Source organism: Anser brachyrhynchus (genome assembly GCF_964034855.1).
Source record: "Anser brachyrhynchus genome assembly, chromosome: 8".
NCBI classification, from domain to species: domain Eukaryota; kingdom Metazoa; phylum Chordata; class Aves; order Anseriformes; family Anatidae; genus Anser; species Anser brachyrhynchus.
Window position 1 is genome coordinate 12,529,128 of NC_137702.1, and position 16,579 is coordinate 12,545,706.

General features: G+C 37.9%; 2 protein-coding genes across 16 annotated transcripts in view; one reads left to right on the top strand and one right to left on the bottom strand.

Moving 5' to 3' along the window:
- The window catches only part of USP33 (ubiquitin specific peptidase 33), a 36,357-nt gene extending 19,837 nt beyond the window's left edge, over positions 1-16,520 (bottom strand). For 3 of the 14 annotated variants that reach the window (XM_080601452.1, XM_080601449.1, XM_080601448.1), the window contains exons 1-8: positions 16,387-16,520; positions 11,071-11,205; positions 9,995-10,048; positions 7,846-7,908; positions 4,598-4,750; positions 3,225-3,324; positions 1,878-1,947; positions 678-791 (exon numbers count right to left, since the gene is read on the bottom strand). In XM_080601452.1, the coding sequence (XP_080457578.1) occupies positions 678-791; positions 1,878-1,947; positions 3,225-3,324; positions 4,598-4,750; positions 7,846-7,908; positions 9,995-10,048; positions 11,071-11,205; positions 16,387-16,401 (704 nt within the window). In that variant the 5' untranslated portion in view covers positions 16,402-16,520. Of the gene's footprint in view, positions 1-677; positions 792-1,877; positions 1,948-3,224; positions 3,325-4,597; positions 4,751-7,845; positions 7,909-9,994; positions 10,049-11,070; positions 11,209-15,524; positions 15,745-15,975; positions 16,245-16,386 lie in introns of those variants that run through there. The other 11 variants (XM_080601444.1, XM_080601442.1, XM_080601440.1 and 8 more) reach the window with 7 other exon arrangements.
- The window catches only part of MIGA1 (mitoguardin 1), a 39,021-nt gene continuing 38,858 nt past the window's right edge, over positions 16,417-16,579 (top strand). For both annotated transcript variants that reach the window (XM_080601495.1, XM_080601498.1), the window contains exon 1: positions 16,417-16,557. The gene's annotated coding sequence lies outside the window, so the exon portion shown is untranslated. The remainder of the gene's footprint in view (positions 16,558-16,579) is intronic.

The window sequence follows — 16,579 nt, forward strand, 5'->3', positions numbered from 1 at the left end:
AAATTTTCCATATTTACTGGGATCATGACTTTACCTGCAACTGAAGTACGACATGTCTAACCAATAATATTAATCTTAAGCAACCATAATACTGGTAATTCAATTACCTATCCAAAACAAAACGTCATCTGACAGAAATAAAGACTATATCAGGCCTTGTACACTATATTTCTAGTGTACTATATATAATCAGATGATGAATCAGACATACTCCTGGCACTATGCACAATTACTATTTCTTTAACAGTCTACGTATGTCTTGAAGTATTTTCTTAGAAATAGAAATTCTATGGAAGGAAATAAAAGCAATTGAAAAATCATCGATGTAGATTCAAGATACAGGATGAAGTAGTGAAACAGATGCATTTCTCACAGATACAAACTTACTTTTAAAAGCTCAATGCTACTTTCTACGGTGTTTATCAACTTTCTTGCCAGATCTTTGTTACTGTAAATAACATCAACCTTTTGTCTATCACTGGTAGATACTGAAAAGAACTGGCTGTAAGGAAAGTAAAAATCCTGCAAGTTAGGCTTTCTTGCTTTAGGAAAGCAATTCTGTGATCCCCCCATCCCCACAAAAAATAATTAGACATCAAGGACAGACTAATCCATCCTTTATGACTCCAGAACTCATTTATAGTCATATTCATTTTATCAACAAAATAATGCAATACCTGCTTTTGTGCCAGAGTTCCGTCATAAGCTTGAGGTAACTTTTACAAATTGCTGGTTTCTTATCTGTTCGGACTAAGCCCCCACAGTCAAGAAAAAAGTGTGTCAAAGGTGGGCTGATTAAAAAGAAGGAAATAATATTTTTGTCATATTGTTAAAATACAAAAGTAAATCCACATTTCGTACAAGATTATTAATAAAGTGTAATACTATTATGTAATTGAACAATTCCATTTCCTACATTCTTAAAACGTTTAGCCAAGCACTTCCTAACAGGACAACTTCAGCAGCACAGCAACATTGCTCTTCCAATGCATTCTGACTTCTATTAAAAGCACCAGAAATGTTCCATTGGGATTCAAATACAAAGCAACTGTTACTAGTCTTAGCAGAAATACATGTATACCACTACAGCAACCATCACCATAAGCCTAGTCCACAAATAACATCTTAAATCTTTCCTCTAACATCCAGTATTGCCACGTGGTTTCTAGGTAAATATTGTAGAATCATAGAATGCTTTGGGTTGAAAGGGACCTTAATGTGGTTTCAACCCCCTGCCATGGGCAGGGACCCCTCCCGCTAGACCCGTCTGCCCAAAACCCCATCTAACTTGATGTAAAACACCTCCAGGGAGGGGGCATTGTACCAGTATTGTACCAGCCTAACCATTCCCAGTGCAAGAAACTTCACAGCTGGATAGTGTTTCTCTCTTCAGCTTTTGCAGATTTCTTTCATGAACTGGTATCCCAATAGGATGAAAAGATTGTGTTCTAGGCATTCCTAGGGTGATTTAGCATTGAATGTCCCAGATACATTGTTTGTAAGGACCAAATTGGACCTTTTGATCTTAACATAAGAATAAACCCTAATTGTAAAATGAGACGTGTTTCCTTTGATTTCTTCTATAGGACGAAACAAATTAATAGCTTTTATTAGATTTTCTTCTCATTTCTAGAACTGCATATATTTTCATTTAGGACAGTGAGGAATTGAAATCAAACAGGGTAAAAACTGCCTAGCCCATATACCATAACACTTTTTTCTATCAGTGACACAATTGCTTGCAGTGTCTAAGATTAAGAAATAACAAATACGTCGTCTTCCACAATAGTCCAGCCCATCAAAGTCTTTAATTCAATCTTGAAAAAAAATACATGTACAAGCAAATATAAAATGTTATTTACATCCATTTTCCTTACCAGTTGGAAAGAGCTTGTAAAGCTGCATTCATGTAACAAGTGTTACCAATATTTTTTAATCCTGTTAGACCTGAAAAACAGAATGGATATTCAGCAAGTCTGTTTTCCAGCCTGGAGTGTTGCAAATAAAGTTTTTGATGAGACTTCTTTCCTCATCAAGATATATTCCAGTGATTGATTCAATAAAAACATTTAAAAAGAATTTTAAATTTGAGAACAGAATTTAAATGGAGCTGAAGAGTTTTACATTTGATAAACATATGAACACAGTCACATCAATACTACTGGGAACTAAAACAAATTCTACTTTTATATTACTTCCATACAATTTACTTTTCCAAAAATATTAATAGGACAATAAGAAACACAAATATACATGCTAGTAGGAAAAACTAACTGGGAATAAAACACATGATTTAATGATTTAAGGGCAGATGGCAAATTAGTGTGGTGGTGATATATCTATAAAGACTGTGCCAGACAACAGAAGGGGGGAAGCAGGTTTTTTGGCCAATGCCAGGAGACTTAGGGGTGAGAACACTGGTAGCAGATGAGTAAAGGAGAAATAAGATCCATAAATTAGAATAACTCTTACCATCACTGACAGAAAAACTGCCTTCACATACACATTGGCATCTCAAAAATAAAACAGTCTGATGGTCTAAAATGCCTTCGGAAAATTATTTTTAACTGCCGTTTTCTTTCTCACAAATACATATATCCTTTCTGAAACAATTAATACCAGTTTGATGTTTCTAAGAGATAATCATGATGTTCTCTTACGAAAATGAAAAACTAAAACTTCACTTTTTTGGGTTTCACCCACTCTGATTTTCATCTTTACACTAGCTGTATATTAGGGGTGGTGTAACCTTTTATATCTGCAAGTTTGGCAGTGCATGAAATCTGTTACCGAGAAGGAGGAAAAAAAAAAACTAACAACAAAAAACCAAACTTGTAAGCTACAGGCTCAGAAAAAGTTTAGCCAAATTGCAGAAAAGCATTCAAACCAGGAACTTTTTAGGTTAGACAGGAGAAAACATTAGAACAGATTTTATAAAAAACTACTCCTCCCAGTGCGTCTAGAACATCAGCTACACTAAACATTATTCCAACATTCTTTCTTATTTTTCTTGCTACTTTCACAGGTATATTACATATCACCACAGCCTCTGCTATGAAGATAGGTAAAGCTTGCTGCAATTAAGGTGGAACTGAAAATAAAGATCTTAGTTGGAGCAGAACAGGAAACAGTTCTAATTAAAACTAATACATAGCTGGAAAACAGACTTGGAGACAGACAAATGCGATAAAGGGCAATAAAGTGCTGGATTTTGCTTTTATTACCTCTAGTCTTTAACTCATCTTCTTCCACTTCTATATCTAGATCATCAAATACAGCCGCTAATGGAGTCTTCAGTGTGGGAATACTGGGTATTTTAAAATCCTTTTAAGGAGAAAAAGAAAAAAAACACGTATTTACTTTTATTTATCATTTTTCTTCTTAAGCTTAAGCATAATTTCACCAACTGGGAACTACAGATGATGTGAATACATTTTGAAATCTCATTTAAAGTGAGAATAACCAGATTCCACAGCTACCCTGATAAAAGTTTACCCAGAAAGAACACACCCTTGTTTTCAGATTACCAGTGAAAACATTGCATGATTTTATGACAAGAGCTGAAGAATCAAAACAAAGCAAGCTATAGCATTTCCTTCCTTTGGATAATAATCAGTTAGCCAGCATTGAAATGCTAACACAGCAGTCATCACATAAAAGTTACTATGTATGTTTTTGATATGCCACCAGATGGCTCACTACATTTAACGAAGACAAATGAAACTGCTGAAACAAATGTACAAATAGAGAAAAAGAATATTAGGCAAACACTCTTTGACAAGCTCTTTTTGCGAGCACACAAACAAGAATTCCACACAAAACATGAAACAGGCTTTTTAAGTTCTTCTGATTTTTCTGTATGTTATACCCATTTCTTTGGGAGATTAAAACAGGCTAATTGTAATAGAATAGAAGTTCAGAAGTCTGGACCGAGCTTTACATCAAGTCAACAGAACTTCTGGTTAATAGATACTAGAAAAAATAATCCAATGGTACTATTCTAATTAAGATGCTGGTGTGTATTGAAAGACTGCCCATATTCCTGTGCAACTTCAATTTTCAAAAATAATTAAAAATGCACACAACCTGTGCATCATCTTTTCTACAGCTCTGTTCCCCAAAGAAGACATTATTATAAATGCTGCACTGGTATTTGTATCCATTTTAACTGAGTTACCTGTCAGTTTTATGTAAGTACATTAAACACATAAGAATTAATGCCTTTTTTTCAGTTACATGCATTGTACTGAACATTTATGCTTTTAAAAGATTTTCAAGAGCTCACAGAATGGGTAGCACAGGTGAACTATCTCCCATTTTCTAGCCTTAAATTTAATCCTGTACATTTTCTGTACCTTACAGATTCCTGCTGATTAACAAACAATTAGACACTAGGATGAAAACAGCATTCTTAGAAAGCATGGGGTAAAGAGACTGAACATACAAGATGGGCACTGTCTCTTTAGAGAAATTCTATAAAAACAGAAAAGTGAGTAGAAACTACAGTCACAAGAAAAAGGAAAAGTCAGTGCCTCAATTATTAGAAGGCGAAGTTTATTGCAAAGCTACAGCTGTGCTTCATTGGGTTAAAAAATACCTGTACACTATTTTCTTGTGTTTGTTGAGACAGTCTTGCATTTGGTAGCGGAGAATGAGATCCTAATTTTCTATCCAGAAATACTTCCTTACTACAAGCATAACACCAAACACGGAGTGTAGTAAGGTTGACAGTTAGACAGTGTTTCGTCTCCTAAAGTAGGATAAAAAAACACGATTATGATTCAGAAACATAGAATAATTAAATACTAGCACATGCAAGGTAGAACAGGAGTATTAAAACGTTGGATCTTTCAACAATGAAATAAATATGCGCATTAAAATATTTAGAAATAATAATTCGGTTAGTGAAATTTTCGTGTAAACTGCACAACACATTTTTAGTATAAGTCACGCATCTAGCAACAACATACAATCAGAATTTAAGCCGTTGTCATATCTGACATACTTATGTGTCATAAAAATAAAAATGCATTGTCCTGGTTTCAGCTAGGATAGAGTTAATTTTCCTCCTAGTGTTATGGATTTACGACAAGAATAACATTGATAACATGCTGGTGTTTTAATTGTTGCAGAGCTGTGTTTACACTAAGCCAAGGACTTTTCAGCTTCTCACACTGCCCAGCCAGTGAGGAGGCTGGGGGTACGCCAGGAACTGGGAGGGGACAGAACCAGGAGAGCTGACCCAAACTGGCCAAAGCGATGTCCCATATCATATGACATCATGCTGAACAATTAATATGGGGTGGCTGGCCAGGGTAAGGGGGCAGACTGCTGCTCAGGGATGGGTTGGGCATCAGTCAGCAGGTATCGAGCGGTTGCGTCGTGCATCACTTGTTTTGTACGCACATGAATAATTTATTTCCCTTTTCTGTCCTATTAAACCGTCTTTCTCTCAACCCACAAGCTTTTACTCCCCCTGACCCGATTCTCTCCCCCATCCAACTGGGAGGGTGGGGGATGAGCAAATGGTTGTGTTGTGCTGAGCTGCCTGCAGGGTTAAACCACAACTGACATTGTGGTGGAAAGTGTTAAAATTCACAGTAAAGCTACCTTCAATGTCTGCTGTTAGTCACAATAGCAGCCTCCTCCTATACAGTAAGGACAGTGTTTCATTCTACCAGTTTGCTGTATGAAATTCAGGTTGCTGGCCATTTAACAATCAAACAGAAGAGTAATACAAGATTCTTAGGTCTGTTATAAGAGCTGCTCATACCAAAATATTCATTCTAGACTCAATTAGTTCTCTCGTTGACAGCTTCACATTATGCAGCAACATAAAAATTTGACAGATGGAGCATATTTTAAGTTTCTAACCTTCACCTTTCTTTTGTTAACCTCTTTTCTTACTCTAAGATTGTGCAAACAGCTGCCATTAAACTCCAAAGATTTTTACCACTCTTTCCTGTATCTCTTCCTTATATGGTAGCACTGGACAGCTTTATAGATGAGAGATTTGCTAGAAATTAGGAAAATAATACAACAGCTGCAGGATGTCTGAGTTCCAAGTTCCCTCATTTAGTAAGGTCTTGTACAAGAACAATGCTTTTAATACAAAATGTGGGCTATAGTTTCATTAAGAAGCCCTCCCACCTTCAAAACTTATCAGAAACATCAAAATAAATAAGTACCCTAGAATATTTTAATCATAAGACTATGTGCAACAGAAGCTGCAGAATCAAGCAAACATTTAGAAGTCTCCAGGGCAACAGTTTAATAATTTTCACAAAGTGGAGACAATGAACATAATTATTTGCAGTACAGGGAGCCTTGCTGATGGAAACTTGTGACAATCGAAATGATTCCCATCAACCTTGTCTCTCTGTCATTCTAATCAGTTAAGGATTATCACATAAGAAAAAAAAGACACACAAAGATCAAATAAAGGTAACCACTAAATACTTGAGATAACGAATTAGGAAGACTGGTATCCTGAAGAGGGCTTACTATCCAAAAATTAAAATTAAATCAATGAGAAAAATCAAGACAAGGATGTCACTGACATCAAGTAAAGCCATCCATTCCCTTTCTGTTTGTTACCTTGTAAGTAATTAACATTGCTAAAACAGCATGTGAAACAGGGATATGCTACAATAGAAAGCCAGAAGGTGTAAAATTATAGGCAAGAAATTCAGGGACCATCTGTTACCCAACTGCACTACAAGTGGCCCCTTTATATAACTATTGTAAAGGCTTTAGAACCATGAATAAGCTTAAATACCTAGTTAAAGAGATGCACATTTATATAGACTTATATTAATCCAATATTGATTTATATAAATATGCACTAGGCCCTGCTTCAGGAGTGATGGTAAAATGCAAAGTGAATTTCTTGCAGAGTATATACTATTTGTTCATTGATGTTCACCAGGTGGGGGTGAGGATTGTTTGCTTTGGTTTTCTTTTTTTTATTTTTAAGGACCAAAAATTGCTCAGTGTGGAGTCTTTGCTGTATTTTCTATGAAATTTCTATTGGATTTTTTCTTACTCTAATTAATTATGAATTAGTGGCAAGAATTTAATTTAATCAGAAAGCCGGTGATTCTGAAAAGATTTGTTAAGAAAGAACGATGTAGCTTATTTGTGTCATTTTGGCAACTGTTCCAGTTGTACACGTGTATGCTCTGAAGAGATAGTAAGTTTAAGATCCAAACAGATGCACTCAAGCTGGCCACCCTTGCCAGAACTTGGTGTGCCGGTGAATACAGTGCATGCATGCCATTGCTCCTACCGAGCTGGATCTAAAATCAAGACTTGGCAGGAAAGGATATGCTTACCTTGGCTTACAAGGTTTTTATCTGCAGCCACCAGAACAGTGACCATAATGCAGAAACAAAGCACCTGTTTCTGGTAATTTATAATTTTTAATTCCTATCTTCTACTCTCTATCTTCATTAATACAACTTTCCTCCTCTTATCCATTAGGCAGCCATAATCCCAAGTTAAACTTTCATGTTGTACTTCAGTCTAAGTACTCAAGAAGTCTTGTCTATGGATCTTGAAAATCATTTTTTTTTATTATTATTATCTTTCTTTAATTTTCACCATGGTTCTTTAAGAAGCACTGGTGTCAGAATTACATAAATAATTATGCAACTGCCCAAAGATTTTAAACTCATGTGCCCCTAAGCCAGTAAGACCTGCTTCTGTAAGAGAAAAACCAAAACAGAGAATCAAACTTCCAAATGGCTATGCTAACAGATTATTGGCTTCGCTAAACAGAATCAAAGAGTTCTGTAATTCTACTTCACTGCTTCAAACTGTTGTATTACTAGCAAATATACATACCTGGGAATGGATGGTACTGTGATCGACGTGGGATTCACCGCAGCCAACATATGTACATCTGTTCTGTTGAGCAAGATACGAAGAAACATACAGAATTAAAACGTAGTATCAAACAGGTTTACAGAATAGGAACATACTGCCAGTCCCTTTTAAATTCACTAATATTTCAAACTTGCAGGTTCCTACACAAACCAAGAGACATGCACAGTAAGTGTTAAATATCACCTAAAGCGAAGTAAGAACGCTGCAAGATTTAACTCAACTCCTTTCACTGGTAGGCAGTACAACCGGAATATAGGGCTATTTGGGGTCTTTTTTTTGATAGTTTTGTTCAGATTCACGTCTCTCTCATATATATATATATTTTTTTTTTTTTTTACAACTCATATGATTTGGTAGAGATTGTGTCAGAAACCATGAAGTTAGTTAAGTGTCTAAAATACCAAATTACAAAAGACCTGAAACATGACACATTTATTCAAAAATGCCTTTATGTCCCTATCTACTATGCCTCTTTATTATAGTATTACTTCACTCTTCTTTTTTTTTTTTAACCTTTAAATAAGGCTTTCCAGCACTATATGGTTAAGAACTTACTATATTTTAATTAAAAGATGCAAAGTAATTGCTGATTTTAATCGTGCTAATTACAAAAAATATTTGGCTGAGTTGAGTATGCAATCTTGCAGCTGTCAATCTTCAAGCAATTTTCAGTAATTCCTCATTTGCATGAGCCAAGACAATCCTGTAAGAAGGTACAGCATGTTATCTGTGTAACACTAAGCATGTTAATTTATACAATTAAGTTGCAGCTGGACACAGAGTCGATTTTCTATATTAAATAATCACAGATATTGGTTAAGTTACAGATAGTTAACATGCTGGGATCTCACCATGTGCTGGCTGTTTTTCTATGTACAAAAGGTGAAGGCAAGATGCCAATTCATCCAAGAGGAGATGTAGCACAGCATGACACTTTAAGTGCCCTACTGTAATTAGAAAACTCTCCTATGGAAATGTTGTATGAAATTAAGTTTTTCAAAAACAGTCCAAGAGTTCTAAGTGAGAAATAAAAAAACAAAAACAAGCTTTAAGCTCCACAGCACTTCCCCACCTGCCAGGTTCACGCATGCCTCAACACCTCTGCCTACTTGTCTTGTTATTCCCCAAAGAGTTTTTATATTTAATTAAACTTCAAGAAATCTCAGAAAAAGACATTAAACAACAGCTGTTTCCCCCTTATCTTTTATTGATAAAGGGATCACAATAATCTGATCTCTTCACTGCTACAATAATGCACTTAAAAGGAAACCAACGATGTAGATTTTTGAAAGTACTCATACATACACCTACAAGTTTGCATCTCAGCCTAAAGATCCTCCTGATAGGACTTAAACAGGACTTTATTCTGCCAAGAAATGAAACCAAGCCTATAGAGCAGAATCTCAACTTCTGAGAAGAGCTCTATGTCTAAAAAACTCAAGACATTTTAAAAACTATATCTGCTGCATACTTCCCTGTTGGTATCATAGATCAATCTGAAGTAATATTTTCAGTTTCTTTTTTTTAAATACACTTTTTCTTTGTAGACAGCAAGAAGACTAAGGCAATTTCATATTTAAGAATGAACTGTACACAGGGTAAAGACTACAAAACTCAGAAGTTTGAATAATGTTTCAAAGTTTTTTTTAGTTATTTTGCTTACAAATAAAAAAAGTCAGTATATATTATTATACTCTTAAAAAATCATAATTTACTGCTGGATGTTATTACTACAAATTTTAAGGCAGGTTTAGAAAGAGTAGCTTAATTAATTCAGGAATAATAAATTATCTTAAAACCTACAGACCTAGGAAAAAGATTAAAAAAATTCTTAGAAGCTGTAAAACAAGAACCCTTAACATGCCAGCTTATTATCCAAAAATCTCATTTTAAACACAATATTCTTAAATTACAAGAGATATGTACCTGATAGAAGGTAAAACATTTTAGAAATAAAAAAATGCATGAGAGGTTTTATTTCAAATTAATTGTAAGTTATTATTTAAAAAGAACTTCATTATAGTTGTTTCTTTCAACAACAACAACTAAATTACCACCAACTTTTATTTGCGGTTTACTAGAACAGGACTTCAGCTGAGCAACTTACCTCTAAGCATGCCCAAAGGTTGGGTCCTCTAACTTTACAGTCCTGACAAGTGCCCTGTTAAATTAAATGCATAGGCAAAGGATTATTTCATTTACTTTCATCAGTAAACCACAACCTCAAGAAAAAATGAGAAAATATACTGTAAAAAACAACTATCAACTGAAAAATTTAAGACAAAAATGAATCTGCTAATACTAACTCAATTTTTGTTTCATTTCACCTGATTTTAAGCTTTGTGTATTTTTTCTAGTAAAATCTAAGATCTGAGATTCTTAAAAGAAAAAAAATCTTCTAAATAAAGCTATTTTATGTCACATTACCATCAAAAACCTCAGAACTAGTCTTGTCTATCAATCTAACAAAGAGAAATGAAAACGACAGAATTTGTAACAACTGCATGCTCCATACAATCATCACTACCTGCAAAGATTTACAAAAGATGCAACACTAGAGGAATGCTATTCCCCTCAGCAGCAAATCAACTGCTATACTTTCAAATAAAGAAATTTAGCACCATGGACAGAAAAAGGTTGACTTTTCATCGCATCCCAGCTACTAAAATGGGCTACAAAAATCTTTTGTATCATTTATTAATACTAGATGGAAACCAAGAGTTCAGATAAGGTCAGGTTCTCAACCTGTGACTCCTCCATCAGAAAGTGAACTGTGATCCAACAAAAACTTAAGCATAAATTTCTTTTTTACAGCTTCCACTTAAAGTCCAGTCACAGTATATTACTTTCACGTTCTAATCAAATAACGGCCAAAATGACAGTGTCTGAAAATAAAGTTCTGCTTAGTGTTATGCTATCTCTTTTAAGTGACATTAAAAGATTTGTTTTGGAAAACACTGCTGGGAAAGGTACTCTTAAGCATTAAGTATGGCAAAAGAGTTTTTCAGCTTTAAAGCCCGTAGTTCTTCCAATACTTTGTTTAAACATTTCTACTGCAGTGCAGAAAGTTTTATCCTATGTTCAACACTTCAGCACATCTTCTGCATAGCGATACATGACAAAGTATGCAGCTGAAGTAAGTGATCACAATTAATTAGTTAGAAGGAAGGAGCTACAACTTACATGAGATTTCTGTATCAATTCCTCTTTTGTTATCTCACCCACTGATTCCAAGTGGGGGCAGTTGCTGCTGAGTGACGACATTTCAGAAGCTGTATTTTCCAAGATCCTGCAGCTGGAATTTCCAAGACCAGGAAGCTGCTTTTCAACAGAAGTAAGAATAAGTAAAATCCTATTCCTTGCAGTAGGCAGTAAAAGTACATATCCAATATGCAAAATATACATAGCCTTTACAAGAATGTGTCATTTTTAAGTAAGTTAAAATAAATACCTTATTAAGAGTAAGGGAATCCAACAGTTTAAATTAAATACAGCTGAGCTCTAAAATGCATTCCTCTATTTTCTGACTTTAGGGCATAAACCAACAGAATCCTGAATGGATCAAAGCCAGTGTGACTGAATTATTTACCTTCCTGGCCTCTACCATGGCGCCCAAAAGTAAAAAATAAAACAATTTAAAAAAATGGTTTTTAAACTCTACCCAGAACAGGTGGTGGCTTGGCCTGTACATTCTGGAAAGGGTCATTACGCAACACTGGTGAAACGTGCTGAAGCCACGTGATCTGCTTGCCACGGGAGAAGGAAACCTTATCTTGGTTTTATTTATTTACAAAAAATCATTCTAGATACCAGCACATTATATATCAAAAGCAAACAAACTTGTAACTCCCATGTAGTACTGACGACTCAGCAAGTCTCTCTCATTTGAGTTCTCTCTGTCCATCCAGGGTTTCTGATGTGGACACAGACTTATTAGAAACAAGGAATGCTAAATCCAATCTCTATGTGATTATTATTTTGACAGCGGCATGGATAGAGTTGATGTTTTACGAAAGCAAAATAAGAAAACTGAACTTGGTAACATTACTTTCACATAGGTACTCCAATTGACTCTCACTCCAGTTTTGTCACTCAAGGATTACTACTGAGGCATCAATTTCTTAAGCCCAAGAAGTCTTAAACTTTCTTTGCCCACTTACTCACCTAGCCAATCTAGCTTTCCTTTATCAAGACACGCAACTAAGTTTCCAGCCTAACTCAATGATGCACTTTCCCTGATCTGTTCGCAGCCTTTGGCACTGTTACCAACATCTCTTTCCACTTCTCTCATTTGCTCTAGCAGCTTTAGGCCCATTCCTTCAGCTACCCGATGGGTCACACAGCATCAGCAATCCGTGCTGAATATTAAGTAACTTGGGGCTTTGGCACAAAACCTTGCCTAGTAGGCATCTCCTACATGCTGCCTAGTAAACTTCCAGGTTTTTTTTTTATCTTTGACCTGGTCTTTATTTCTACTGTCTTGCAATAAGAACCCTCTGTCAAGAGTCATTTCAGTTCCCTTTAACTATCAGAGATTTTTTTTTAAATGTGTGCCCGTGTATGCAAACGCACGTGTGTGTACACCTTTTTAATGTGTGCACGTGTATAAAATTGGTATTACATATTATTCCTATTAAAATAGGATATAACATTACTGTATAAAAATGTATTGTACACATGTATAAACATGCATATATGTACATATTAAATATATTTTATAAATATACAATTAATATATATATAACATACTCAAGTATGCATGTATATCTTTCAGTCTTTTCATATGTCACGTTAAGAGCTTTACAATAAAATACTTGAGATCTAAGCTCACAGGGCTAGAAATACAACGGTAAAGTAATAACTTGGGATTTTTTCATGATGAGGTCTAAATCCTCTTTCCTGGAACAACGAAAGGACTTTTAAAAAGCATTAGTCTTGAATATAAGCTGCAGCTGGAGAAATATTTCCTCAGCTCAGTGTCTATTAGCAGTATTGCTGAAAGACTTCATATACAAAAACAATAGTTTTTCAGGCAAAAACTCCTAAACTTTGTCATATTGGAAATTCTGGTTTGAACTGTAAAGTTCCTTTCCAGAACAGAAACAAACGCGCATTTCGTCTCGCACGTTTTGCAACATCTGTAAAACATTAAAATGGACAAGTGAGTTTTGATTAAAGCCCTATCTTAAAAGATCTCAGTGTGATTAATGCTGATTTAACACTGATGCTTTAGAAAGACTGGTATAATGGCTGAGGAAAGCTTTAATTACTTTATGGAAATAAATTTCTGAATGAATTATCCCAAGTAATATAAAGCAATGAACGAAAGATAAATTTCACCACATACTACCAGATTTTTAAAAGCTATTTCTCACAACTGGAACTGCAAAACCAACACAAACAAACAAATTCATGAGTTCTGCTCACTCCAGATTGCTTCTTGGTGCAGTCTGCATCTGCATCCCTCTTCTAACAATAATCATCCGAAAGACCAAAGCACATTGACACACATGTCCCTATGGACATGTTTCCCATTGCTGTCCACGTGGAGAGCGTCCCTAGCAGAACTCTAGTGCATGTTACAGCTTCTGTACGTGACATCATATGGGCACAGCAGAATGAATGGGCTTTCAGCTTCTGCTGTCAAACTTCTTCCACCCGCACCTGCCTTCCATGCTGTAGCAACTGCGTAAGGCACTGTAGAGGAAAATTTTCCACCTAAACCTTAAACTGTACAACTGAATTCCAAACCACAATTCACTCTTCATCTCTCAAAGCACTAGCAATCCCTAGGCAGCCCCTCCCTCACTCGCTGCCCTCCCTCCATTTCACCACTTCTTAATTCATCCGAAGATTACCTATTTCCCTCTAACTAACGCATCTCGTCACAGCTGCTTTTCCACAAATTCTGCATTGCTTTGACCTCATTTGAAAGTTGCTTCTTCACATAAGAAGCAATAAACTTATTAAATACTTTCCATACATTTGGGAGGGAACTTTGAAGTCTGTTCCTAGGTCTCCATCATTCCATTGAAAGGTTTGTTTCAGTCCACCTCTTCTCAGTCCATCATACACTATCATACTGCATCATTCCATGAACTGAATCATTTAATGTTCAAAAGAATGAGGTTTTTGTTTAACACATGCAGCGTGAGACATACAAAAAATATATCTTCCCCCCCTTCATACTTTGCATTCACTATGAAAAAATTGGCTCATGTGAGCGACAAGAGAAGTACGAACAATATATTAAAGCACCATGACCAGCGCACTGTTCATTATGCATCAGACTTCCACACCATCATAAGACGTGTGTGGTGCCTATCACAAAAGGCCCATCGTACACACAGAAATATCCCAATTGCTAAGAGTTTAAGTAACCTTGAAAGCTTTTCATAGGCTCACACTGGGAGCTTAATATTTCCTCAATAAACACAGCAGATTTTAAATTCTCTCAAAGATTTTTGGCATTGAAGCTGAAATTAATGTTTCCATCAACCTAATCATAGAAGTTAACATTTCAACAGATGTTGAAATAAACAAATATATATCTGTATTCCGCTGATGTCCCTAAATAGGGAGGCATTTTATCAGATCATTTTACAGGGTTGCTCCCACACACCTGAATACTTGCCCAATGAACAGGTCTAAATGAACTACTTAGAGATCAAAAAATAATTATAAAAAACTAAACTTATATAAAACTCCAGTTAAATACAATGCAAATTCTAACATTTGTAAATACAAAACTAGAATTCAATTACGGACCATTGGTGGAAGATTTTAAGAATAAAGCAGCTATTCTGAAGACAACAGTTGCCTGAAGCAGTAATTGTATCTTCATTATAGGCTTTTATTATTTTGACTGTACAGCTCTGAATAACAGCATATGTAACCAGTGAGCACTAAGCTCAGTGTTCTCATTTGCATTCACAATTATTTTGCTAGTGGTGCACTGAAACAATCACATTTATTTTCTTTCTCAACAACAATAAAAAAGAATGACATAGAACTTTGTACTTGAATGTTTAATTACTTAAAATCGTAAAGAGCTTTGGAGCTTCCAGTAATTAATTATCATAGTTAGTTATCATATAGATATGATAACTTCAGAAAAAACAGCAGAGTTCACTGCAAACTACACATGTCCAGTGAAGCCATTGCTTTTGATGTATGTATTCAAATTATTAAGGTACATGCTTTTCTATCTACTTTCTAAAGAATTCTTTGCCAATATCACTTCACAGTAACTATGTCTGTGAATCAATTTCTTATTTACCATTACCAAACTTGAGAACAGTCCTTCTGTGCCAAGATCAAAGGGAAGACTAACCCGAGCTTCACACACCAAGTTCCTTTATACTCTATTACCCAGTGGGTGTTTTCTACTTCGTCCTTGTATTTAGGCAACAAGAACCCAAGAACAAGAACATCTACCCAAGCAAGAAGCAATGTTATTAAGTTAATTCCATTAGATTTTCCCCCTCTTATTAAGTATTGCTTCCTAAGCAGACCTTAGGAAAACGCTTGAGTTGAGAGCCTGTCCGCTTACAGGGTCAGACAGCTTTTATTTTATATTGCCTCTAGGGCACAGCGACTGCCTGTTCACTTCTTCCTTCCACAGCACTACGTCTGACCTTGTAACCCATCAGGTGTCCTTTACGCATCTAAGGAGACTTCCTTAGCCCAGGCCTGCAGTCAGGAAGGAGAAGCCCACGGCGATTTTCCCCTGGGCGTCACACCGGGCTTCTTCCCCCTGATCCATCCCTCGGCCGCGACGATCGATCCGCGCAGACAGCCTCACGGCGGTACCAGCAATTCGCGGAGAAACCAGGGCCCCTGGGAACCTCCTCCTACCTACAGTGCCACCGCCGCCACTTCAGAAGACGTTCCCGGAGCTGGACTCGACCCTCCCCTTAGGGCCGGGCAGGTCACGGCCACAGCCCCCAACCCACACAGCCCCCAACCCACGGCCCCGCCCCGGCCGCACCGAGCCCCCCCGGACTTTGCTATCGGCCGCCACCCTCCCGTCGTGTCCCCCCCCCCAGCCGCCTTCCTCCCCCTTCTCCTTCCCCTCCTCCTCCTCACCGGCAGGACGCGGCCGTGCTCGGAGCCCGCAGCTCAGCCGGGCCGCGCCGAGCCCTGCGGCTCACGCTGAGGGCAGAACGGAGCCCAGCCCAGGAGGACAGCGCGAGGACCGCTCCCCTCCCGCCCGGGAGCCCCGGCGGAGAACGGGCGCAGCCAGCCCGCGGCGCCACCTCTCTCTCCCCCCCCTCTCCCCTCACCGGCCGGGCGCCCACTGGCCGCGGCTGCGGCACCCCCGGCCGCGCCCCGCACAAAGATGGCCGCGCGGGGCCTCCGCGCCGCTCACGTGAGCGCCGCCCCACACCAAGATGGCGGTCGCAGAGTCTCGCCCCGCCTTGCCCGGCCGCCTGCCGCGGGGGGCTGCCCCGCGGGAAGATGGTGGCTGCGGGCTGCTGACGGAGCGGCGTGCCTCACCTCGCCTCGCCTCATCGGGCAGCAGCCGCCGCCTCCTGGCACCCCGCAGCGGCTCCTCGCTGGCCCGGAAGCGGATCCCCGCCCGTCTCCTAGCGGCAGCCGGGGCGGGGAGGGAGCCGCCCGTGAGGGGCCGTGCCTGCTGCCCGCGGTGCCCGCCCCGGTGCCCGGCAGGTAACGGCGGATGGCGGGGGCA